Source organism: Pristiophorus japonicus, chromosome 1 (assembly GCF_044704955.1).
Source record: "Pristiophorus japonicus isolate sPriJap1 chromosome 1, sPriJap1.hap1, whole genome shotgun sequence".
NCBI lineage: Eukaryota > Metazoa > Chordata > Chondrichthyes > Pristiophoridae > Pristiophorus > Pristiophorus japonicus.
Window position 1 is genome coordinate 467346464 of NC_091977.1, and position 25939 is coordinate 467372402.

At 44.6% G+C, this 25939-nt stretch overlaps 1 protein-coding gene across 1 annotated transcript in view; it reads left to right on the top strand.

Annotated features, from left to right (window-relative positions):
• cibar1 (CBY1 interacting BAR domain containing 1) overlaps positions 1–25939 on the top strand; it is a 74792-nt gene that overhangs the window by 15357 nt on the left and 33496 nt on the right. Inside the window, exons 4-6 of the mRNA XM_070893920.1 lie at positions 6328–6429; positions 8896–8901; positions 10701–10805. Coding sequence (XP_070750021.1) covers positions 6328–6429; positions 8896–8901; positions 10701–10805 — 213 coding nt within the window. The remainder of the gene's footprint in view (positions 1–6327; positions 6430–8895; positions 8902–10700; positions 10806–25939) is intronic.

Here is a 25939-nt window from a genome sequence, read left to right on the forward strand (position 1 = left end):
CCGAGTTGCAGTGGCAGACAGACATATCAATACAGGTTGAAAACAAGCGATTTTGAAAACCTTAATGGGTGCATTACTATGCCGCGCCTTTTAAGACTTGGCTTATCCTGGGATCTGATTCGGAGTTCCGCGCATGTGCAGTAGGTCTGCAAAATGTACCGACCAAACTTTTGTTAACGTGTTTTCTTCCCCCCCCCCCCCACAGCCCAATTTATTGTCCCTGTCAGCTCTTCAACTGATTCTGATGAATTTCTGGGTGGGAGGCGCAAACTTTTTCAAGTCGCTAAAAGTACCGCTCCGCCTGGATTAACGCCGCAACCGAATTTCTCCCCCTTAGTACTTCAGTAATGGCATCCCATGAACAGGAGCTTTTACTGATTTAAGGACGGCGCAATGTTATTTTCAAATGCAGTGCCCCAACTAAGAAGGCATTCATAACTTGTAAGAATGGAAGACCCAACTGAAAACATTTTCATTTCGAACTGCTTTGCGGGAAATATCCTTTTTTGTATTTACAACATCATTAGGGGTATTGACACCTCTCTGACCTTACCACCTTGCGTGGCTGCTGGGGGCTAATTTTTCCTATCTCCTTTCCGTACCACTCGCCCCTCCCAATGCTGACCCTGTGGACATCTCCTTCCAACCCTACTTTTGTGTCTGTCCCTAGAAAAAAAAACTCTCCCAATTCACTTACAACTGCATTTTCAAAATCCCAAGTGTCTAGCTTTGGCCCTCCATTCACCACAACATTTCTACAACTACCAATCTGCTCAACAACACCCTAACCTCCACCTTTGATGTACTACCAATCTGCTCAACAACAACCTAACCTCCACCTTTGATGTCCTCTTCCCCATTAAAACCTTTACTCTCAATCTGGTCGTTCCTCCGATATGTCCCTCATCTTTGGTCCCTTAAGTCCAGGGGACCCAGAGTTGAACGTATATAGCAGGCAAATGGTTTAGCCATTCATCGCCAATCTAGATTGACCATATAAAGCACTATCTGGTCCTGCTGTTGTCTGCCAAAGCTGTTCACTTTTCTAGGATATTCCTAGAATACAAAGATAACCCCCAGCTTCTTTTTCCTACTGCAAACCATCTTCTTAAACCCCTCTCCCCGGCCTCCTACACACTCGCCTCCAACAAGTGTGAGGATCTCATGGACTTCTTTGCCATGAAGATTGAGATCATCCGCTCAGCTGCCTCTGCTGGTTCCCTTTCCCTGAGCTTCATGCTTGAATCCCTCCAATCAGATTTCTGCCCTGCCACAGTACCGAAATGCTCTTATCAAAATCACAATAGGGTGACTGTAACCGTGTTAAACTATCCCTTCTCAACCTATCTGCACCCTTTGACACGGGTGATCATCCCATGCTCCTCTATCACCTCTGCTCAGTCGTCTAGCTGGATGGGGCTACACTCGCCTGGTTCCATTATCTATCTAGTCATAGCCAGAGAATCACCTTCAATGGCTTCTCTTCCTGCTCCCGCATCGTTACCTCTGGTGTCCCCCCAATGATCTGTTCTTGGTTTCCCCTTCTATTTGTTATTTACATACTACATCTGGGTGACACCATCTGAAAACATGTCAGGTTTCACATATACACTGATGACATGCAGCTCTACCTCACCACCATCTCTCTCGACCCCTCCCCTACCTCTAAATTGGCATGCTGCTTGTCCGACATCTAGTACTGGATGAGCAGAAATTTCCTCCGACTAGATATTCGGAAGACCAAAGCCATTGTCTTTGGTCCCCCGCACAAAATTCGTTCCCTAGTCACTGACTCCATCCCTCTCCCTAGCAACAGTCTGGGGCTGAACCACACTGTTCAGGGTTTGATTAGGGCAGGGAAAATGGAGTACGAGAAGAAGCTTGCAGGGAACATTAAGACGGATTGCAAAAGTTTCCATAGATATGTAAAGAGCAAAAGGTTAGTAAAGACAAACGTAGGTCCCCTGCAGTCAGAATCAGGGGAAGTCATAACGGGGAACAAAGAAATGGCAGACCAATTGAACAAGTACTTTGGTTCGGTATTCACTGAGGAGGACACAAACAACCTTCCGGGTATAAAAGGGGTCGGAGGGTCTAGTAAGGAGGAGGAACTGAGGAAAATCCTTTTTAGTCGAGAAACTGATGGGATTGAAGGCCGATAAATCCCCAGGGCCTGATGGACTGCATCCCAGAGTACTTAAGGAAGTGGCCTTGGAAATAGTGGATGCATTGACAGTCATTTTCCAACATTCCATTGACTCTGGATCAGTTCCTATGGAGTGGAGGGTAGCCAATGTAACCCCACTTTTTAAAAAAGGAGGGAGAGAGAAAACGGAATTATAGACCGGTCAGCCTGACCGGTAGTGGGTAAAATGATGGAATCAATTATTAAGGATGTCATAGCAGTGCATTTGGAAAGAGGTGATATGATAGGTCCAAGTCAGCATGGATTTGAGAAAAGGAAATCATGCTTGACAAATCTTCTGGAATTTTTTGAGGATGTTTCCAGTAGAGTGGACAAGGGAGAACCAGTTGATGTGGTATATTTGGACTTTCAGAAGGCTTTCGACAAGGTCCCACACAAGAGATTAATGTGCAAAGTTAAAGCACATGGGATTGGGGGTAATGTGCTGACATGGATTGAGAACTGGTTGTCAGACAGGAAGCAAAGAGTAGGAGTAAATGGGGACTTTTCAGAATGGCAGGCAGTGACTAGTGGGGTACCGCAAGGTTCTGTGCTGGGGCCCCAGCTGTTTACTCTGTACATTAATGATTTAGACGAGGGGACTAAATGTAGTATCTCCAAATTTGCGGATGACACTAAGTTGGGTGGCAGTGTGAGCTGCGAGGCGGATGCTATGAGGCTGCAGAGCGACTTGGATAGGTTAGGTGTGTGGGCAAATGCATGGCAGATGAAGTATAATGTGGATAAATGTGAGGTTATCCACTTTGGTCGTAAAAACAGAGAAACAGACTATTATCTGAATGGTGACAGATTAGGAAAAGGGGAGATGCAAAGAGACCTGGGTGTCATGGTACATCAGTCATTGAAGGTTGGCATGCAGGTACAGCAGGCGGTTAAGAAAGCAAATGGCATGTTGACCTTCATAGCGAGGGGATTTGATTACAGGGGCAGGGAGGTGTTGCTACAGTTGTGCAGGGCCTTGGTGAGGCCACACCTGGAGTATTGTGTACAGTTTTGGTCTCCTAACCTGAGGAAGGACATTCTTGCTATTGAGGGAGTGCAGCGAAGGTTCACCAGACTGATTCCCGGGATGGCGGGACTGACCTATCAAGAAAGACTGGATCAACTGGGCTTGTATTCACTGGAGTTCAGAAGAATGAGAGGAGACCTCATAGAAACGTTTAAAATTCTGATGGGGTTAGACAGGTTAGATGCAGGAAGAATGTTCCCAATGTTGGGGAAGTCCAGAACCAGGGGACACAGTCTAAGGATAAGGGGTAAGCCATTTAGGACCGAGATGAGGAGGAATTTCTTCACCCAGAGAGTGGTGAACCTGTGGAATTCTCTGCCACAGAAAGTTGTTGAGGCCAGTTCACTGAATATATTCAAAAAGGAGTTAGATGAAGTCCTTACTAATAGGGGAATCAAGGGGTATGGTGAGAAAGCAGGAATGGGGTACTGAAGTTGCATGTTCAGCCATGAACTCATTGAATGGCGGTGCAGGCTAGAAGGGCCGAATGGCCTACTCCTGCACCTATTTTCTATGTTTCTATGTTCGCAACCTTGGTGTTGAACTTGACCCCAAGATGTGCTTCCGACCACATATCCATGCCATCACTAAGGCCGCCTATTTCTACCTCTCTAACATTGCCTGACATCGCCTCAGCTTATCTGCTGCTGAAATCTTCATCTATGCGTTTGTTACATATACATTAGACACCTCAAGTCGTTGGAGAAATACCACCAACGATGTTGCCGCAAGATCCTACAAATCCCCTGGGAGGACAGACACACCAACATTAGCATCCTTGACCAGGCCAACATCCCCAGCATTGAAGCACTGGCCACACTTGATCAGCTCCGCTGGGCAGGCCACATGTCCACATGCCAGACACGAGACTCCCAAAGCAAGCGTTCTACTCGGAACTCCTTCACGGCAAAGGTGGGCAGAGGAAACGTTACAAGGACACCCTCAAAGCCTCTCTGATAAAGTGCAACATCCCCACTGACACCTGGGAGTCCCTGGCCAAAGACCGCCCTAAGTGGAGGAAGTGCATCCGGGAGGGCGCTGAGCACCTCGAATCTCATCGCCGAGAGCATGCAGAAATCAAGCGCAGGCAGCGGAAAGAGCGTGCAGCAAACCTGTCCCACCCATCCTTCCGCTCAATGACTATCTGTCCCACCTGTGACAGCGACTGTGATTCTCGTATTGGACTGGTTAGCCATCTAAGGACTCATATTAAAAATGGAAGCAAGTCTTCCTCGATTCCAAGGGACTGGCTATGATCTCTAGACCTGTCCAGCCCAATGCACACCTGGCCGGCCTCCCATCTTCCACCCTCTATACTTAAGCTCATCCGAAACTCTGCTGCCCGTATCCTTACTTGCAATAAATCCTGTTCACCCATCACCCCTGTGCTCGCTGGCCTACATTTGCGCCTGGTTAAGCAACACCTTGATTTTAAAATTCTCATCCTTGTTTTCAAATCCCTCCATGGCCTTGCCCCTCCGAATTTCTGTAACCTCCTCCAGCCCTACAACCGTTCGGGATATCTGCACTCCGCCAATTTTGGCCTCTTGCGCATCCCCGCTTTTAATCGCTCCACCAATGACGCCGTGCCTTAAGCTGCGCAGGCCATAAGCTCTGGAATTCCCGCCCTAAACTTATCTGCCTCTCTACCTCTTTTTTTTTTTCCCCCTTTTAAGATGCTCCTTAAAACCTAACTCATCTGCCCTAGAATTCCCTACATGGCTCTGTGCTAAATTTTGTTTGATAACGCTCCTGTGAAGCACCTTGGCATGTTTTACTACTTTAAAAGTGCTATATGCATGCAAGTTGTTGTTGATGTTTGTGAGGAAACACTGAAGAGCAGACGTAAGTGGGAAATGCTGACGGTTGGCATGTATGCTAATCTTTTGAAAAAATGAGCATTGATTTGAAAACATTCAAAAATGGTTTAACTGGACTCATCAAATACCGCAGCGGCATTCTTATTTGAGATTTTTGCCCATCAGTTGTTGAAGTATATTAACTTTGTATATTGGTTTGTCTTTAGCTGCGATTTAATAGATTATAGGAATAATTTTGGTTTTCCACTTTCTCCTTATAGAAAGCTAAGGAATGAACAGTCGTGGCCTCAGTAGTTCTCATCTTTGATACTTTTTGTCCTCGTATATGATTATGTAAATTATATTATTTCATTACTTGATGCTGCTACTAGATGGAGCCCTAATATTACATAGTTGACCGTATGTTTCCATCTTTTCAACATAGTGTGTTAAATTTGAGAAAATTAGATCTTCTGACACGATTGTTTAGGTTTGCACAAAGAAGGTTACTAATGGAGGTGACCAGGTGATGGAAAGTGCCTGTGCTGTCTCAGTGTTTCAGGCACTAAACCTATATATTATCACGCTTGGAGATCTGACACCAACAAATCAATTGGGAAGCATTTTGACTGATGGGAGCATGCACACAAATTGTGAACAAGGTTCATTTAAGGAGCAACAAATTATTATTTCTCAATGTGATCTGGAAGCTTGAACAGTTCCTGTATCAAATAGGCCTTTCAAGAGAGGCCTACACCCCTCAATTAGGTATGTTACTATTAAAGCTGTATATCGCAGCAGCTCTCCATCATTTTAGGCTTGTTCAACAAAGGAAATTGGGGACATTTCTTGGAACCTTCCTGACAACCACTTAAAATTATACTGCATCTTTTATCAATGTTTGTGTCCTTATTTGTGCCCAGATATAAGTATTCATATGGTCATAAATGCAGGTTTGGAAGAGGATGCATGCCAGACAGGTGCTTGTAACAACTTGGATGCTCCATTTGATCATGTCCTTGTGCCACTAATTACGGACAGTCTCTGTTCCTTCAACTCCGGCCTCTTGTAGTATTGTAATATAGAAAACTGGTTTTACAGGTTATTTATATGATCGCTACCAGAGGCCAGACATGTGTGTGAGGTTGGGGGGGGAAACAAAAAACATAGCTTCTATGTTCATTTCAAAACTGATTGTAGATGTACAATGTAACTTTAATTTTGAACCTCTCATTTGAAGTCAAGCAAATGGTTCTGTGCTAGATATAACTCCTTGTCAACTTGTTTAATATTTTAAAATCTCTCTTTCACAGGAAGACCTCAAGGTTGCTTTAGGTGCTATAAAACGTGAATCAAAGCAAATTGCCCACGTGGAGAAAATGCGCCTGAGAAATCCTTCTGATCGACAGATTGTTGTATCCTTAATATACAGTGGTTGTATATATGTATCTGTACAAAGCACTGTTACACTATAAGTGGTGAGCAGGGTGACTATGGCCTGCTGGATAATTTCAGGAACCTTTTATGATTTGTGCTTTTAAATCATAATTTCCTCTTTCACCAGTGCATTCTGAGTGGCCTTTCCCCCCATAAACAAGGCGGCACATTTTGGTCTCACAGAATTGCAGTGTAGGTGTAGCAAAAAAAATCAATTGTGATAAATTGCACATTGAACTTGCATAGGATCTCATACCTTGTTTTTCAACATTTCTAGGCTAAAATTGCTACGATATTTATTCATAATTTTAATGCACAAAATATCAGGATTAAGATTAGACAATATTCTTATACACACATCCATTAAAGTCACAAATGGCCTTTAATCATTCTTTTCACCAGCAGAAATCATTTGTTATTTTAGTTACATTGATCTTTGATTCCTTGAAAACTGTCCTCTTCCAGAACTTAATGATGACTGAAGGCATGTTTACACTGCAGCTACCAGATTGACATTGATCACTGCAGTTAGGGTTTCAGCCAATTAGAACCTTGTTTATATTTATATTGCTGCTGTCTATGTCTAGTTGTGCAACCAAGAAGAAAACTTAGTGTTTGTATACACACATGCACAGTGTTTTCTCTGAACAGTTAGAAATGTAAGGCGTGAAATTCGGCACATAAGTGCCAACTGCGATTTCAGCAAAAAACTGGCAGCCGCCTCCTTCTACCCACCTCTATACTACCCTTTAACGTACATGCAGTGCCATTTTCTGCACTGTCTCTTCACTCACCACCTCTACTAGGTCGGGGACAGGCTGGGCTGCTGGCAGTTCTAGGGTATCTGAAAGGAGAAAGGCACAAGGGTTGGGTTGTGATGAGGGGAGGGAAGGGGGTGGGGAAGCAAGATGTGCATGGTTATGCCATCAACAGCTTGTGAGAAGAGATTGTGCCATAAGGGGGATGTGGATGTGAGAAGAAGGATTAGCTATGAGTATACTGTCATCAGCAATGCTCACCTTGCCACTTACCATGGCCTCAGTGACTGCCCTTAAATTATCTCCAGCACCATCTCCTCCAGTGAGGTTTTGAAGACGTGCTTTCCTTCTGCCTGTCTATTGCTGCTCACGTTATATGCCACTTAGCCTGCAAGAAAAAGGAAAGTGTGTCAGTGAGTGGTGCATCATGTTTGAGTAATGTGTTATGGTTGAATAGCTGACAGTGTGTGCAAGGTGTGAGGCTTGCAGCAGTGGGAAGTGTGTGAGGGTGAGGTGAAGCTATGACTGAGGTATGAGTCGTGTTTGCTAGAGATTGTTGGTAGGTGAGTGGTGGGGTTATGGTGTATTGAGCAGTGAGTGAGGCTAGTGATGCAGCTAGTGGAATATGGCCTTTGAAGATGCATTCACTCACCTTGACCACTCGTGTGAGGCCATTAAACTTCTTGTGGCACTGGATCCAGGTCCTGGGGGCAACACTGATGGCACTGTCAGCTCTGCTATCTACTCTCACTGCCTTCTGGTATTCTGTGTGGAAGGCCTCCTGCCCCCTTGCAGGTAGAGGACCTGACTTCTGTGCACCCCCAGGACCAAAGCCTCCAGTGCTGCATCAGAAAATCTGCTTAATCTTTTTTTTTCCCTGTTGAGCCAAAATCCTGACAGTACTGCAGCGAGGATGCCATTGCAAAATCAGAAGAGGTGGCAAGGAAGTTTAAAGGGGCAGAAATGCATCAAAGATTGCATCAAGACACCCACCGAAGGCCTTGGCATCCCCGATTTTAATCGCTCAACCATTGGCGACCATGCCTTCAGCTGCCGAGGCCCTAATCTCTGGAATTCCCTTTCTAAATCTTTCCACCTCTGCCTCTCTTTCCTCCTTTTAAGAACTGCTTAAAACCTACCTCTTTGTTCAAGCTTTTTGTTATTTGCCCTAATATCTCCTTTTGTGGCTCTTGTGTCAAATTTTGTATGATAATGCTACTATGTTAAAGGTGCTGTATAAATACAGCTTGTTATTGATATAACAGCCTTGGAGGAAGTGCAGCGCAGATTCATTAGAATTATAAGAGGGCTTCGGAGGGGCCTCCTCTCCCTCCAAATCAGGCCTAAAACTAGGTCTAGGCCAAAGCCTTCGGTGGGCATCTTGATGCAATCTTTGAGGCACTTCTGCCCTGTCAAGCTTCCTTGCCACCTCTTAATCCTCGCTGCAGCACTGTCAGGATTTTGTGTTCTTTGCACTGACAGGTTTCCTCTTGGCAGCAGGAATCCCACCAGAAACACCCCATGCATATGAAATTACGTCGACCCAGGAAAATGGGTTGGAAGGGGCTGAGGTCGGAAGTCCCACTCCACTGGAACTCTGCTCCAAAGAGGAGAATTCTGACATTGATGTCTTGAAATATTGTTGATAAGAACTTTGAGAAAATTAGTTCCTTGACAATCAGACAGACACAGGTTTGTGACTGAATATCAACTGCAATTTGTGTGGAATTTCAATTATACAGCAGAGAAATTATAGCCTCTTTAAAATTTAGGAATTACAGCATTATACGGTCACCAGCAAATATGGTGAATCCTCACATAAAGGATGAAATCCATTTTGTAAAGAAATGAGGAATCGAACAGCACAATGAATTAGAATATTGTCCTTTCACCTGTGGGTCCAAGGTTTGATTCCAGGCCAGTCTGAAGATATGAGGTGAAAGAGTCCTAAGTGTCATTGGTTTCAGTCCATCATTTTGCCATACATAACTCAAATGTATTTTCAGGAGGCCATAAAAATGTCTGGTGTAGGATTATAAATAAATCACACCAGCATGCTGTTTGGTGTTAACTAGATTTGGATCAAGGTATTGTTTTAGCTGTTTAGAGGAAGCTTTACTCTGCCTCTAATTTATAGTGGGTATAACCAGGGAAAGAATATTCTGTTCCTCAGTACTGCCATTTCATTCTTTTGATAATTTCACAAACAGAGGAACAGAAATTACTGTGTAAATCGAGAATTAAACTTCCTCAATTACAAAAATAGACATACTCATCTTCCTGTGCACATTTTTACTGTGTTGTGAGCTAGATGAAATGAATAGAATCAGGCATCCAGTGGAGTCGGCCAGAATTGGAGCTCGTGCGTCATTTACAGAATTAATGAGCCAACAATTCCAGCCTCCCCGGGTCCGTACGGAGTTCCTACAGACCCGGGAAGGCATCGGAAATGCCGGTTACCAGTGCGCAATGCGCATGCGCTGGAAACCGGCATTTCTGATTTGTCAAGTTTCTGGCTTGGCAGATGGCCGCATCTCGAGAGCGAGGACATTTGTAAGTGGAAATATCCTCAAAAATCTTGCGCCTGAAAAAGCAGGCGCATAGCCTACTTTTACAGGAGCAAGTGTTTTATTAAAACAGGTTTGTGTTTTTTTACTTTATTTTTATTATTTTATCATTAAAAATCCTCCCCACAACGGTAAGTTTATTTTAAAAATCGGGTAATTATTTTTTTTAAGACATTAATAACTTTAATTTAAATTAATGTAGTGTAAATATTTTCTATTTTTTTATTAGTGTTTTGGGTGTTTGGGGCTGTGTTTTGGGCTCTATCACAATCATAGTAATAGGAGTTTAGGACCCTGTGGAATTCCTATTACTATGATACTTTACCTGATTGGCTGCCAGGGCCATGTGACTCCAACTGTAGGCCTGCGCATGCGTCGACGTGCACGTGCTGCGGCTGGCAGTCAGGGCAGGCCTCTGACATGGAAGTCCCAATGAGCGCAGCAACAGCAGGTAAATGCGTATCTTTTTTTCTGTTTTTAGGTTGTTTGCTTGTGGGAAGAGGTCGAATGGAATTTCTGGGCCAATAAAGCAATCGTGCCAAAATCCTAATTTAATGAAGTCCGGCATCTATAAAAGAACTTATTTTATGTTGCCCATTATCTAAGATTAGGTACTTGGTGTTAATAAATATCTGAGGATTAGAATGTGGTTTTGGGACCTTTTGTGGAAAGATTTGAATGGCATTTGTTTCTTGCACTATCTTAAGAGTTTGTTTATTTACTTTAAATACATCTTCTCATCCCATCCAAAGGATCCAGCACTTGCATCTTAATGCTTTCTGGGTACATACAAGTTTAAATTGTAAGTCTGCTAGTAGTGTTCTCGGATAATTGTTAGAAATTTCCATGCTAGAATCTATTATGCAAAACAAGTTATTGATTTACTAAAATATTTCAGTTTATAAATTTGCTCTTCTCTGACAGGCCGAGACTGAATTACAGAGGGTCACAATGGATGCCACTCGAATTTCGCGACAGCTGGAAGAAACCATTGATGATTTTCAAGAAGATAAAATTAAGGACCTTAAGGTAAATGTAGCATATAAAAAAAATTCCTCATTTGTTCATCCTCCACAAACAATAAGGATGTAGATCATCATCATAAATTGGAAATCCTGGGGTATTGTCAAGAAAATCATATCCTGATTGATAACTGATCCTCTTCTCTACTGCTTCTCGGTAAGTAATTTCAGTCAATGCCAGAATAACTGCAATAAATGTTAAGCATATTATAACTCTTAATTATATAGCGTCTTTAACGTAGTAAAACATCCCAAGGCGCTTCACAACAGTGTTGCAGACAAACAGATAAATTTGACACCGAGCCACAGAAGAAATTAAGGCAGATGAACAAAAGCTTGTTTAAAGAGGTACGTTTTAACGAGCATCTTAAAGGAGGAAAGAGAGGTAGAGAGGCATAGAGATTTAGGGAGGGAGTTCCAGAGCTTGGGGCCCAGGCAGCTTAAGGCACGTCCACCGATGATTGAACAGTTATAATGAGGGATGCTCAAGAGGGCAGAATTTGAGGAGCGCAGACATCTTATGGGATTGTGAGGCTGAAAAAGATTACAGAGCTAGGGAGGGGCAAGTCCATGGAATGATTTGTAAACAAGGATGAGAATTTTGAAATCGAGGCATTGTTTAACTGGGAGCCAATGTAGGTCAGAAAGCACATGGGTGATGGGTGACCTTGACTTGGTGCGGGTTAGTACACGGGCTGTTGAGTTTTGGATGACCAAGTTTATGTAGTGTGGAATATGGAAGGCCGGCCAGGAGTGAGTTGGAGTCGTCCAGTCTAGAGGTAACAAAGGCATGAATGAGGGTTTCAGCAGCAGAAGAGCGGAGGCGGGCAATGTTACGGAGGTTGAACAAGGCGGTTTTAGTTATGCTGCAGATATGTGGCTGGAAACTCATTTTATGACACCTAGGTTGCGAACAGTCTTGTTCACCCTCCGATTGATGCTAGGGAGAGGGATGGAATCAGTGGTTAGGGAACTTAATTTGTGGCGGGGATCAAAGATAATGGCTTTGATCTTCCCAATATTTAATTGGAGAAAATTTCTGTTCATCCAGTACTGGATGTTGGACATGCAAGCTGACAATTTAGATACCAAGCAGGGGTCGACAGAAGTGGTGGAGAGGTAGTCATCATCATAGGCAGTCCCTCAAAGTGAGGATGACTTGTTTCCACGCCAGAAATGGATGAATTCACAGGTGTTTCAATGAAGGACCTAATATTCCAGATCGCAAATTACATCGTGAAGGGTGGAAGATGCCTGTGCTTGGATTTTTTTAACGAGTGGTGGCCGTTGCACACCAGCCACCACACGGGCTTGACAGAGTTAGGTCTTGGTCCAGTGGCAAGGATTACCCAAGACTAACTGGAGACCAGCTCTGCTGCACAGACCGAATGCACATACATATCGCAGTGTGGGCTGGTCTGTGCTGCCCCTGGGCCCTCAACTCTTCTGGGCCCCAGATTCACGCCTCTCCTGGGCCCCGGTCATTTCCCTCTATGGACTCTTGCCTCTCCTTCGCCCCTCTTGCTGTGTCTGCCCGCACTGCAATCAGTGACCTGGCTTCGTAGCCGTCTCCCTCCTGCAGCAGCATGCACTGCTCCCTGCAGTGGTATGCTGCCGCACACTGCTCCCTCCAATGGCTCCACCATGCTGAAGATCTTGCAGGCCGGGACTGCGCCGATTTCCGGACCAGGCCGCTGCACGCTGCTCCCTCCAATGGCCCCGGCCTGCTGATGGTCCTGCAGGGTGGGACCGTGCCGATTTCTTGGCCGGGCCACCGCATACTGCTTTTATAAGGACTGAGCAGCCCCAGGGGGAGTGAGTTGGAGCTTCAGATCCTGCTTCTCGGCACCACGTGCCTGGAATAATTCTGGCGGGGTGGGGGGGGGTGGGCGTGTCGCATGTCTGTCAAAACAGTGCGGGGGTGGGGCTTCACAAATGCCTGTCTGTCAAAAAAAAAGTGCAGTACAAATAATTGTCAATGAAATGAATGTTGATAAATCATTCATGTGCGTCTCCCATGGCATTAAAAAGGACTTTGAACCAACAAATGAATTCTCAGTCAGAAATGTTGGGCCCATCAATCGCTCATTCCCTTTATACTCTGCTCTTAACATCCGTTTATATGCGGCTCACAGAACGTGTTCCATGATGGCCTGTCTCGCGTTTAGGTTCTGTCTATTTTGTATTTCTTTGAAGTCAGTCTCTCTCTCTATTGAATCATTGATCTGAATATCCGCTAACAGCAAACCTGCGGCAGTGTTTGTCGATCTAGATTTCTACATGTTCGACAGACAGTGACTGGTTTATAACCGAGATCAGGAAACGCCCAGCTTAATTGCCGAGATTCAGTATATTAAACGAGATCTGGGATAATTATGATCCAGAGATTCACGGACACATGAGATCCATCGAACATTAAGGAGCCCTTTCAGACACTGTGGGTGGCTCTTAAAAGAGCCTTTGGCTTATTAGATTAAATCCTGTCCGCTTTACTTGCTCTTGGACGCACTGGTGGTTAAGGAGAGGTAGAGCTGGATGTCGTCTGCGTACATGTGGAAACTGACTGTGTTTTCGGATGATATTGCCAAGGGGCAGCATATAAATGAGAAATAGGAGGGGACCAAGGACAGATCCTTGGGGGGGGGGGACACCAGAGGTAATGATGCAGGAGTGGGAAGAGAAGCCATTGCTGGAGATTTTCTGACTACAATTAGATAGATAAGAATGAAACCAGGCGAGTGCAGTCCCACCTAGCTGGACATTGGTGGAGAGGCGTTGGAGGAGAATGATGGAGTGGTCACCTGTGTCAAAGGCTGCAGACAGGTCCAGAGGAGGGATAGTTTACCTTTGTCACAGTCACAAATGATGTCATTGAGCTCTACTGAACCTCACTCTCTTGCTAAAACCGCACTTTTCCAGGATAATCCTGGAGGGTAAAGATAAGAGCAAATTCCTTTTCTCCATTACCAGTTGCCTCTTTAAACCCTATCCTTTATCTCCTCAACTCTCATCACTAACAAGTGGGAGGAGCTCGTGGTTATTTTTTGGTCACTAAAGTAGAGACCATCCGTTCAACTGCCTCTCCCTTGCGCGCCAAACCAAACATTAATATTGCCAATTTCCTCCTACACTAGCCCTGAACCGCGACTCTGTAGTTTCCCAACCATCTCTGCTTTCACCCATCCAAACTCCTCTCGTCCATGAGACTTGCACCTTCCACCCTTAATCTCATTCACATTAAATATCTGACCACTCAACTTCCCTTTCTGTCCCCTGTAGGGTGTTTGTTTTTCACTCTACCTTGATTCGTAGACCTGGGAATTACAGGGAAAGGACAACACGTGGCACAAAAATTAGCCTTAACCCAGTTGTCAGGTTTATTAAATAAAAACTAACTAAAAACTACAGAACTAGACTTCTGAGAGAATTGACTGAAGACATACAACCATCCTTCCAGTATGTAGCTGTAATCGTGGATTGTAGGTTCGTAGTCGTTGGTTCCTTGACCAATTGTTTCCTCTTCTGGTTGTTCCTTCCGTATTCTTTCCGTTTGCTTCCGTACTTCCTCTGAGCTACTCCTAGCTCGTATATTTATATCCATTTTATGAATAATACCCCTGTTGAGCTACGGTTCCCGATAATGTGTTTGGATCGATACGTTGTTTGTGGTGATTTGTTTGACTGACTGCGATGATGGACCTGGATGTCCCCAATTTGCACACGGATTCTACAAGGCAAAATATAGGGCAGGGGGATGGGAACCTATGCAGGGAGACAGAGTGAAGTAAAATGGGGTCAGAAGCAAAAGGTATAAAGGAGAAAAGTAAAAGTGGAGGGCAGAAAAATCAAAGACAAAAATCAAAAAGGGCCACACTACAACATAATTCTAAAAGGACAAAAAGTGTTTTTAAAAAAAAAACAAGCCTGAAGGCTCTGTGTCTCCATGCAAGGAGCATTCGGAATAAGGTGGATGAATTAACTGCGCAGATAGCTGTTAATGGATATGATGTAATTGCGATCATAGAAACAAAGATATTTACAGCGCAGAAGGAGGCCATTTCGGCCCATCGTGTTTGCGCCGGCCGACAAAGAGCCGCACGGCTCTTCGTCAGCAGTCCGAAAGGTTACACACAAACCCATGAACAATAACAGAAAGACAAAGAGCATCCAGCCCAACCAGACCACCCACACCACTGCAACACCCTTTATACTAAAAACATCTACACTCCACCCCAACTGGAGCCATGTGATCTCCTGGGAGAGGCAAAAAAAGAAATAAAAACCCAGGTCAATTTAGGGAGAAAAAATCTGGGAAAATTCCTCTCCGACCCATCCAGGCGATCAAAACTAGTCCAGGAGATCACCCTGGCCGTATTCTGTTCCCTGCAGTACTTACCATTATATCTGCACCGACCAACAAAAGGTCATCTAGGTCCGTAACCCTGCAGGGTTACGTTAAGTGCCCATCCAACCGTCTCTTAAAAGTGATGAGGGTTTCTGCATCCACACTCTTCCAGGCAGCGAGTTCCAGATCCCCACAACCCTCTGTGCAAAGAAGCCCCCCTCAAATCCCCTCTAAACCTTCCACCAACCACTTAAAACTGTGCCCCCTCGTAATAGCCCCTTCCACCAATGGAAATAGACACCTACTATCTACTATGTCCAGGCCCCTCAATATTTTGTATACCTCGATGAGGTCTCCTCTCAACCTCCTCTGTTCCAGTGGGAACAAACCCAGCCTATCCAATCTGTCCTCACAACTAAGATTCTCCATTCCAGGCCGCATCCTAGTAAATCTTCTCTGGTGACATGACTCCAGGGTGACCAAGGCTGAGAACTCAACATCCAAGGGTATTCAATATTCAGAAAAGATAGACTGAAAGCAAAAGGAGGTGGGGTAGTGTTGCTGGTTAAAGAGGAGATTAACGCAATAGTAAGGAAGGACATTAGCATAGATGAGGTGGAATCGATATGGGTAAAGCTGCGGAACACCAAAGGGCAGAAAATGCTAGTGGGAGTTGTGTACAGACCACCAAACAGTCATAGTGAGGTTGGGGATGGCATCAAATTGGAAATTAGGGATGCGTGCAATAAAGGTACAGCAGTTATCATGGGTGACTTTCATCTACATATAGATTGGGCTAAACAAACTGGTAGCAATATGGTGGAGGAGGATTTCCTGGAGTGCATAAGGGATGGTTTTCGAGACCAATATGTCGAGGATCCAACTAGAGAGCAGGTCATCCTAGACTGGATCTTGTGTAACGAGAGACGATTAATTAGCAATTTTGTTGTGCGAGGCCACTTGGGGAAGAGTGACCATAATATGGTAGAATTCTTCATTAAGATGGAGAGAGACACAGTTAATTCAGAGACTAGGATCCTGAACTTAAAGAAATGTAACTACGATGGTATGAGGCGTGAATTGGCTAGGAAATACTGGCGTGTGATAATTAAAGGGTTGACAGTGGATAGGCAATGGCAGACATTTAAAGATCACATGGATGAACTTCAACAAGGCGTAAAAATAAAACTCGGAAGGTGGCTCAACCGTGGCTAACAAGGGAAATTAAGGATATTGTTAAATCCAAGGAAGAGGCATATCAATTAGCCAAAAAAAGCAACAAACCTGAGGACTGGGACAAATTTAGAATTCAGCAAAAGAGGTCAAAGGGTTTAATTAGGAGGGGGAAAATAGAATATGAAAGTAAGCTTGCAGGGAACATAAAAACTGACTGCAAAAGCTTCTACAGATACGTGAATAGAAAAAGATTAGTGAAGATAAATGTAGGTCCCTTACAGTCCGAATCAGGTGAATTTATAATGGGGAACAAAGAAATGGCAGACCCATTGAACAAATATTTTGGTTCTGTCTTCACCAAGGAAGACACCAATAACCTTCCGGAAATACTAGGGGACCGAGGGTCGAGTGAGAAGGAGGAACTAAAGGAAATCCTTATTAGTCAGCAAATTGTGTTAGGGAAATTGATGGCATTGAAGGCCGATAAATCCCCAGGGCCCGATAGTCTGCATCCCAGAGTACTTAAGGAAGTGGCCCTAGAAATAGTGGTGCATTGGTGTCATTTTCCAACATTCTATAGATTCTGGATCAGTTCCTTTGGACTGGAGGGTAGCTAATGTAACCCCACTTTTTAAAAAAGGAGGGAGAAAGAAAACTGAATTATAGACAAGTCAGCCTGACATCGGTGGTGGGGAAAATGTGGAATCAATTATAGAAACAGACATAGAAACATAGAAAATAGGTGCAGGAGTAGGCCATTCGGCCCTTCGAGCCTGCACCGCCATATAATGAGTTCATGGCTGAACATGCGACTTCAGTACCCCATTCCTGCTTTCTCGCCATACCCCTTGATCCCCCTAATAGTAAGGACTACATCGAACTCCTTTTTGAATATATTTAGTGAATTGGCTTAAACAACTTTCTGTGGTAGAGAATTCTACAGATTCACCACTCTCTGGGTGAAGATGTTTCTCCTCATCTCGGTCCTAAATGGCTTACCTCTTATCCTTCGACTGTGACCCCTGGTTCTGGACTTCCCCAACATTGGGAACATTCTTCCTGCATCTAACCTGTCGAAACCCGTCAGAATTTTAAACGTTTCTATGAGATCCCCTCTCATTCTTCTGAACTCCCAGTGAATACAAGCCCAGTTGATCCAGTCTTTCTTGATATGTCAGTCCCGCCATCCCGGGAATCAGTCTGGTGAACCTTCACTGCACTCCCTCAATAGCAAGAATGTCCTTCCTCAAGTTAGGAGACTAAAACTGTACACAATACTCCAGGTGTGGCCTCACCAAGGCCCTGTACAACTGTAGCAACACCTCCCTGCCCCTGTACTCTAATCCCCTCGTTATGAAGGCCAACATGCCATTTGCCTTCTTAATCGCCTGCTGTACCTGCATGCCAACCTTCAATGACGGATGTACCATGACATCCAGGTCTTGTGCACCTCCCCTTTTCCTAATCTGTCACCATTCAGATAATAGTCTGTCTCTCTGTTTTTACAACCAAAGTGGATAACCTCACATTTATCCACATTATACTTCATCTGCCATGCATTTGCCCACTCACCTAACCTATCCAAGTCACTCTGCAGCCTCATAGCATCCTCCTCGCAGCTCACACTGCCAGCTAACTTAGTGTCATCCGCAAATTTGGAGATACTACATTTAATCCCCTCATCTAAATCATTAATGTACAATGTAAACAGCTGGGGTCCCAGCACAAAACCTTGCGATACCCCACGAGTCACTGCCTGCCATTCTGAAAAGTACCCATTTACTCCTACTCTTTGCTTCCTGTCTGCCAACCAATTCTCAATCCACGTCAGCACACTACCCCCAATCCCATGTGCTTTAACTTTGCACTTTAATCTCTTGTGTGGGACCTTGTCGAACGCCTTCTCAAAGTCCAAATACACCACATCAACTGGTTCTCCCTTGTCCACTCTACTGGAAACATCCTCAAAAAATTCCAGAAGATTTGTCGAGCATGATTTCCCTTTCACAAATCCATGCTGACTTGGACCTATCATGTCACCTCTTTCCAAATGCGCTGCTATGACATCCTTAATAATTGATTCCATCATTTTACTCACTACCGATGACAGGCTGACCGGTCTATAATTCCGTGTTTTCTCTCTCCCTTCTTTTTTAAAAAGTGGAGTTACATTGGCTACCCTCCACTCCATAGGAACTGATCCAGAGTCCATGGAATGTTGGAAAATGACTGTCAATGCATCCGCTATTTCCAAGGCCACCTCCTTAAGTACTCTGGGATGCAGACCATCAGGACCTGGGGATTTATCGGCCTTCAATCCCATCAATTTCCCCAACACAATTTCCGGACTAATAAGGACTTCCCTCAGTTCCTCCTTCTTACTAGACCCTCTGACCCCTTTTATATCCGGAAGGTTGTTTGTGTCCTCCTTTAGTGAATATCGAACCAAAGTATTTGTTCAAAAGGTCTGCCATTTCTTTGTTCCCAGTTATGACTTCCCCTGATTCTGACTGCAGGGGACCTATGTTTGTCTTTACTAACCTTTTTCTCTTTACATATCTATAGAAGCTTTTGCAGTCCATTTTAATGTTCCCTGCAAGCTTCCTCTCGTACTCTATTTTCTCTGCCCTAATCAAACCCATTGTCCTCCTCTGCTGAGTTCTAAATTTCTCCCAGTCCCCAGGTTCGCTGCTATTTCTGGCCAATTTGTATGCAACTTCCTTGGCTTTAATACTATCCCTGATTTCCCTTGATACCCGCGGTTGAGCCACCTTCCCTTTTTTATTTTTACGCCAGACAGGGATGTACAATTGTTGTAGTTCATCCATGCGGTCTCTAAATGTCTGCCACTGCCCATCCACTGTCAACCCCTCAAGTATCATTCGCCAATCTATCCTAGCCAATTCACGCTTCATACCTTCAAAGTTACCCTTCTTTAAGTTCAGGACCATGGTCTCTGAATTAATTGTTTCCTTCTCCATCCTAATGTAGAATTCCACCATATTATGGTCACTCTTCCCCAAAGGGCCTCGCACAACGAGTTTGCTAATAAATCCTCTCTCATTACACAACACCCAGTCTAAGATGGCCTCCCCCCTAGTTCGTTCCTTGACATATTGGTCTGGAAAACCATCCTTTATGCACTCCAGGAAATCCTCCTCCACCGTATTGTTTCTAGTTTGGTTAGCCCAATCTATATACATATTAAAGTCACCCATGATAACTGCTGCACTTTTATTGCATGCACCCCTAATTTCCTGTTTGATGCCCTCCCCAACATCACTACTACTGTTTGGAGGTCTGTACACAACTCCCACTCGCGTTTTCTGCACTTTGGTATTCCGTAGCTCCACCCATACCGATTTCACATCATCCAAGCTAATGTCCTTTCTTACAATTGCATTAATTTCCTCTTTAACCAGCAACGCCACCCCGCCTCCTTTTCCTTTCTGTATATCTTTCCTAAATGTTGAATACCCTAGATGTTGAATTCCCAGCCTTGGTCACCCTGGAGCCATGCCTCCGTGATGCCAACCACATCGTATCAGTTAACTGCTATCTGCACAGTTAATTCTTCCACCTTATTCCGAATACTCCTCGCATTGAGGCACAGAACTTTCAGGCTTGCCTTTTTATTTCACTTTGACCCTTTAGAATTTTGCTGTAAAGTGGTCCTTTTTGTTTTTTGCCGTGGGTTTCTCTGCCCTCCCCTTTTACTCATCTCCTTTCTGTCTTTTGCTTCTGTCTCCATTTTGCTTCCCTCTGACTCCCTGCATTGTTTCCCATCCCCCTGCCATATTAGTTTAACTCCTCCCCAACAGCATTAGCAAACACTCCCCCTAGGACATTGGTTCCGGTCCTGCCTCGGTGCAGACCGTCCGGTTTGTACTGGTCCCACCTCCCCCAGAACCGGTTCCAATGCCCCAGGAATTTGAATCCCTCCCTGCTGCTCAAGCCTCGTATTTATCGGAGCTATCCTGCGATTCCTACTCTTGACTAGCACGTGGCACTGGTAGCTTTCCCGGGATTACTACTTTTGAGGTCCTACTTTTTAATTTAGCTCTTAGCTCCTTAAATCCGTCTCGGAGGACCTCATCCCGTTTTTTTTACCTATATCGTTGGTACCAATGTGCACCACGACAACTGGCTGTTCACCCTCCCTTTTCAGAATGCCCTGCACCTGCTCCGAGACATCCTTGACCCTTGCACCAGGGAGGCAACATACTATCCTGGAGTCTCGGTTGCGGCCGCAGAAACGCCTATCTATTCCCCTTACAATTGAATCCCCTATCACTATCGCTCTCCCACTCTTTTTCCTGCCCTCCTGTGCAGCAGAGCCAGCCACGGTGCCTTGAACTTGGCTGCTGCTGCCCTCCCCTGATGAGTCATCCCCCCCCCCAACCGTACTCAAAGCGGTGTATCTGTTTTGCAGGGGGATGACCACAGGGGACCCCTGCATTACCTTCCTTGCACTGCTCTTACTGTTGGTCTTCCATTCCCTATCTGGCTGTGGACCCTTTACCTGCGGTAAGACCAGCTCACTAAATGTGCTATTCACGTCATTCTCAGCATTGTAGATGCTCCAGAGTGAATCCACCCTCGGCTCCAATTCCACAGCGCGGTCCGTCAGGAGCTGGAGGCGGATATACTTCCCGCACACGTTATCGTCAGGGACACCGGAAGTGTCCCTGACTTCCCACATAGTACAGGAGGAGCATATCACGTGTCCGAGCTCTCCTGCCATGACTTAACCCTGAGATACACTTAATTTGGCGACAACAATGTTAACAGGTTACTTACTGATATAAAAAAGAAAAAGAAAAGCTACTCACCAATCACCAGCCATTAAAGATATAATAGCAGTGCATTTGGAAAGCAGTGACAGGATCGATCCAAGTCAGCATGGATTTATGAAAAGGAAATCATGCTTGACAAATCTTCTAGAATTTTTTGAAGATGTAACTAGTAGAGTGGACAAGGGAGAGCCAGTGGATGTGGTGTATTTAGAATTTCAAAATGTTTTTGACAAGGTCCCACACGAGATTAGTGTGCAAGATTAAAGCACATGGGATTGGGGGTAATGTACTGACATGGATAGAGAACTGGTTGGCAGACAGGAAGCAAAGAGTAGGAATAAATGGGTCCTTTTCAGAATGGCAGGCAGTGACTAGTGGGGTACCGCAAGGTTCAGTGCTGGGAACCCAGCTATTTACATTAATGAATTAGACTAAGTAATTGAATGTAATATCTCCAAGTTTGCAGATGACACTAAGCTGGGTGGCAGTGTGAGCTTTGAGGAGGATGCTCAGAGGCTCGAGGGTGACTTGGACAGGTTAGGTGAGTGGGCAAATATATGGCAGATGCGGTATAATGTAGATAAATGTGAGGTTAAAACCGGAAGGCAGATTATCTGAATGGTGACAGATTAGTGAAAGGGGAGGTGCAACGAGACCTGGGTGTCATGGTACATCAGTCATTGAAAGTTGGCATACAGGTACAGCAGGCGGTGAAGAAGGCAAATGGCATGTTTGCCTTCATAGCGAGAGGATTTGAGTATAGGAGCAGGGAGGTCTTACTGCAGTTGTACAGGGCCTTGGTGAGGCCACACCTTGAATATTGTGTACAGTTTTGGTCTCCTAATCTGAGGAAGGACATTCTTGCTATTGAGGGAGTGCAGCGAAGGTTCACCAGACTGATTTCCGGGAGGGCAGGACTGACATGAAGAAAAACTGGATCAACTAGGCTTCTATTCACTGGAATTTAGAAGAATGAGAGGGGATCTCATAGAAACATATAAAATTTTGATGGGATTGGACAGGTTAGATGCAGGAAGAATGTTCCCGCTGTTGGGGGAACCAGGGGTCAGAGTCTAAGGATAAGGGGTAAGCCATTTAGGACCAAGATGAGGAGAAACTTCTTCACTCAGAGTTGTGGGCATGTGGAATTCCCTACCTGTTGTGGCCAGTTCGTTAAATATATTCAAAAGGAAGTTAGATGTGGTCCTTACGGCTAAAGGGATCAAGGGGTATGGAGAGAAAGCAGGAATGGGGTACTCAAGTGCATGATCAGCCATGATATTGAATGGTGGTGCAGGCTCGAAGTGCCGAATGGGCTACTTCTGCAACAATTTTCTATGTTTCTATAACTCCTTATCTTAAGTACCTTGTATTCCAAAAATGTACACCTTGTGGGGTCCTTTTTGTTCTGTTTTCTTCCCAGAGAATTGTTTTTCCCCCTCTGGCCAATCAGTTCAGGGCCTCTTCAGCAGGTTTATATCAAATGTAACAACCTCATTGTTGTTATGCATAAACCCAGCCTGGTTCTTGACCGCAGAGATTGTCCTTAATTGGTGATGAGTCACCACCTGCCCAGGGCTGGTGCCCTTTTTCTCCGTTTGTCCAGTTAATTCCAAAAGCTTATATTAAATCAATTTAATCAATATTTAGTTTGCGGCCTCTTTTTCTCTGCCTTCTGGAAAAGTGTGTAACCTTACATGCTCGTTGACATTGTAAATTATTCCTTTTCATCCTTTTATTTAAAAAAAACATTCTTGACCCCTCTGTCAAAGTAAAATACTTTCCTACCTCCCTTTCCTAATTGAAGTCCTTTAATACGCTGTTTTCTCACTGATTTGTGCCCCTCTACTCTAACTCCATTTAAATCCCTCCAATCAGATTTCACCCCCTCTCATAGGTAAAGGTTACACAGACAGATAGGGAATGGATGACCAACAGGAAGAGCAGTGGAAGGAAGGTAGTGCAGAGGTCCCCTGCGGTCATTTCCTCCCCCAAAACAGATACACTGTTTTGGCGATGACTCATCAGGGGAGGGCAGCAGCAGCTAAGTCCATGGCACTGTGGGTGGCTCTGCTGCACAGGAGGGCAGGAAAAAGAGTGAGAGAGCTATAGTGGTAGGGGATTCTATTGTAAGGGGAATAGATAGACATTTCTGCGGCCACAATCGAGACTCCAGGATGGTATGTTCCCTCCCTGGTGCAAAGGTCAAGGATGTCTCGGAGCATTTGCAGGACATTTTGGAGCGAGAGGGTGAACAGCCAGTTGTAGTGGTGCATATAGGTACCAACGATATAGGTAAAAAAACAGGATGAGGTCCTACAAAATGAATTTAGGGAGCTTAGGAGTTAAATTAAAAAGTAGGACCTCAAAGGTAGTGATCTCAGGATTTCTACCCGTGCCACGTGTTAGTCAGAGTAGGAATCGCAGGATAGCTCAGATGAATACGTGGCTTGAGAAGTCATGCAGAAGGGAGGGATTCAAATTCCTGGGACATTGGAACCGGTTCTGGAGGAGGTGGAACCAGTACAAACCAGACGGTCTGCACCTGGGCAAGACCGGAACCAATGTCCTCGGAGGAGTGTTTGTAGTGCTGTTGGGGAGGAGTTAAAGTAATATGGCAGGGGGATGGGAACGTATGCAGGGAAACAGAGGGAAGTAGAATGGGGGCAGAAGCAAAAGATAGAAAGAAGAAAAGTAAAAGTGGAGGGCAGAATCAAAAAGTGGCACATTACAGCAAAATTCCAAAAGGGCAAAGTGTGTTAAAAAGACAAGCCTGAAGGCTCTGTGCATCAATGCGAGGAGTATTCGTAATAAGGTGGACGAATTAACTGCACAGGCAGCAATTAATGAATATGATATAATTGGCATCACGGAGACGTGGTTCCAGGATGACCAAGGCTGGAAACTCAACATCCAGGGGTATTCAACATTCAGGAAGAACAGACAGAAAGGAAAAGGAGGTGGGGTAGCGTTGCTGGTTAAAGAGGAAATTAACGCAATAGTAAGGAAGGACATTAGCTTGGATGATGTGGAATCTGTATGGGTGGAGCTGCGGAATACCAAAGGGCAGAAAACGCTAGTGGGAGTTGTGTACAGACCACCAAGCAGTAGTAGTGAGGTTGGGGACAGCATCAAACAAGACATTAGGGATGCGTGCAATAAAGATACAGCAGTTATCATGGGCGACTTTAATCTACATATAGATTGGGCTAACCAAACTGGTAGCAATACGGTGAAGGAGGATTTCCTGTGTATTCGGGATGGTTTTCTTGACCAATATGTTGAGGAACCAACTAGAGGGCTGGCCATCCTAGACTGGGTGATGTGTAATGAGAAAGGACTAATTAGCAATCTTGTTGTGTGAGGCCTCTTGGGGAAGAGTGACCATAATATGGTAGAATTCTTTATTAAGATGGAGAGTGACACAGTTAATTCAGAGACTAGGGTCCTGAACTTAAGGAAAGGTAACTTCGATGGTATGAGGCGTGAATTGGCTAGAATAGACTGGCAAATTATACTTAAAGGGTTGACGGTGGATAGGCAATGGCAAACATTTAAAGATCACATGGATGAACTTCAACAATTGTACATCCCTGTCTGGAGTAAAAATAAAACGGGGAAGGTGGCTCAACCGTGGCTAACAAGGGAAATTAAGGATAGTGTTAAATTCAAGGAAGAGGCATATAACTTGGTCAGAAAAAGCAGCAAATCTGAGGACTGGGAGAAACTTAGAATTCAGCAGAAGAGGACAAAGGATTTAATTTGGAGAGGGAAAATAGAGTCTGAGAACTGAAGGATATCCTTATTAGGCGGGAAATTGTGTTTGGGAAATTGATGGGATTAAAGGCCGATAAATCCCCGGGGCCTGAGTCTGCATCCCAGAGTACTCAAGGAAGTGGCCCTAGAAATAGTGGATGCAATGGTGATCATTTTCCAACAGTCTATCGGCTCTGGATCAGTTCCTATGGACTGGAGGGTAGGAAATGTAACGCCACTTATTAAAAAAGGAGGGAGAGAGAAAACGGGTAATTATAGGTTAGTCTGACATCAGTAGTGGGGAAAATGTTGGAATCAATTATTAAAGATGAAATAGCAGCACATTTGGAAAGCAGTGATAGGATCGGTCCAAATCAGCATGGATTAATGAAAGGGAAATCCTGCTTAACAAATCTTCTGGAATTTTTTGAGGATGTAACTAGTAGAATGGACAAGGGAGAACCAGTGGTTGTGCTGTATTTGGACTTTCAAAGGGCTTTTGACAAGGTCCCACACAAGAGATTGGTGTGCAAAATCAAAGCACATGATATTGGCGGTAATGTATTGACGTGGATAGAGAACTGGTTGGCAGAGAGTCGGGATAAACAGGTCCTTTTCAGAATGGCAGGCAGTGACTAGTGGGGTGCCGCAGGGCTCAATGTTGGGACCCCAGCTCTTTATAATATACATTAATGATTTAGATGAAGGAATTGAGTGTAATGTCTCCAAGTTTGCAGATGACACTAAACTGGTTGGCGGTGTGAGCTGTGAGGAGGACGCTAAGAGGCTGCAGGGTGACTTGGACAGGTTAGGTGAATGGGCAAATACATGGCAGATGCAGTATAATGTGGATAAATGTGAGGTTATCCACTTTGGGGCAAAAACATGAATGCAGAATATTATTTGAATGGCAGCAGATTTGGAAAAGGGGAGGTGCAACAAGACCTGGGTGTCATGCTTCATCAGTGATTGAAAGTTGGCATGCAGGTACAGCAGGCAGTGAAGAAGGCAAATGGTATGTTGGCATTCATAGCTAGGGAATTTGAGTATAGGAGCAGGGAGGTCTTA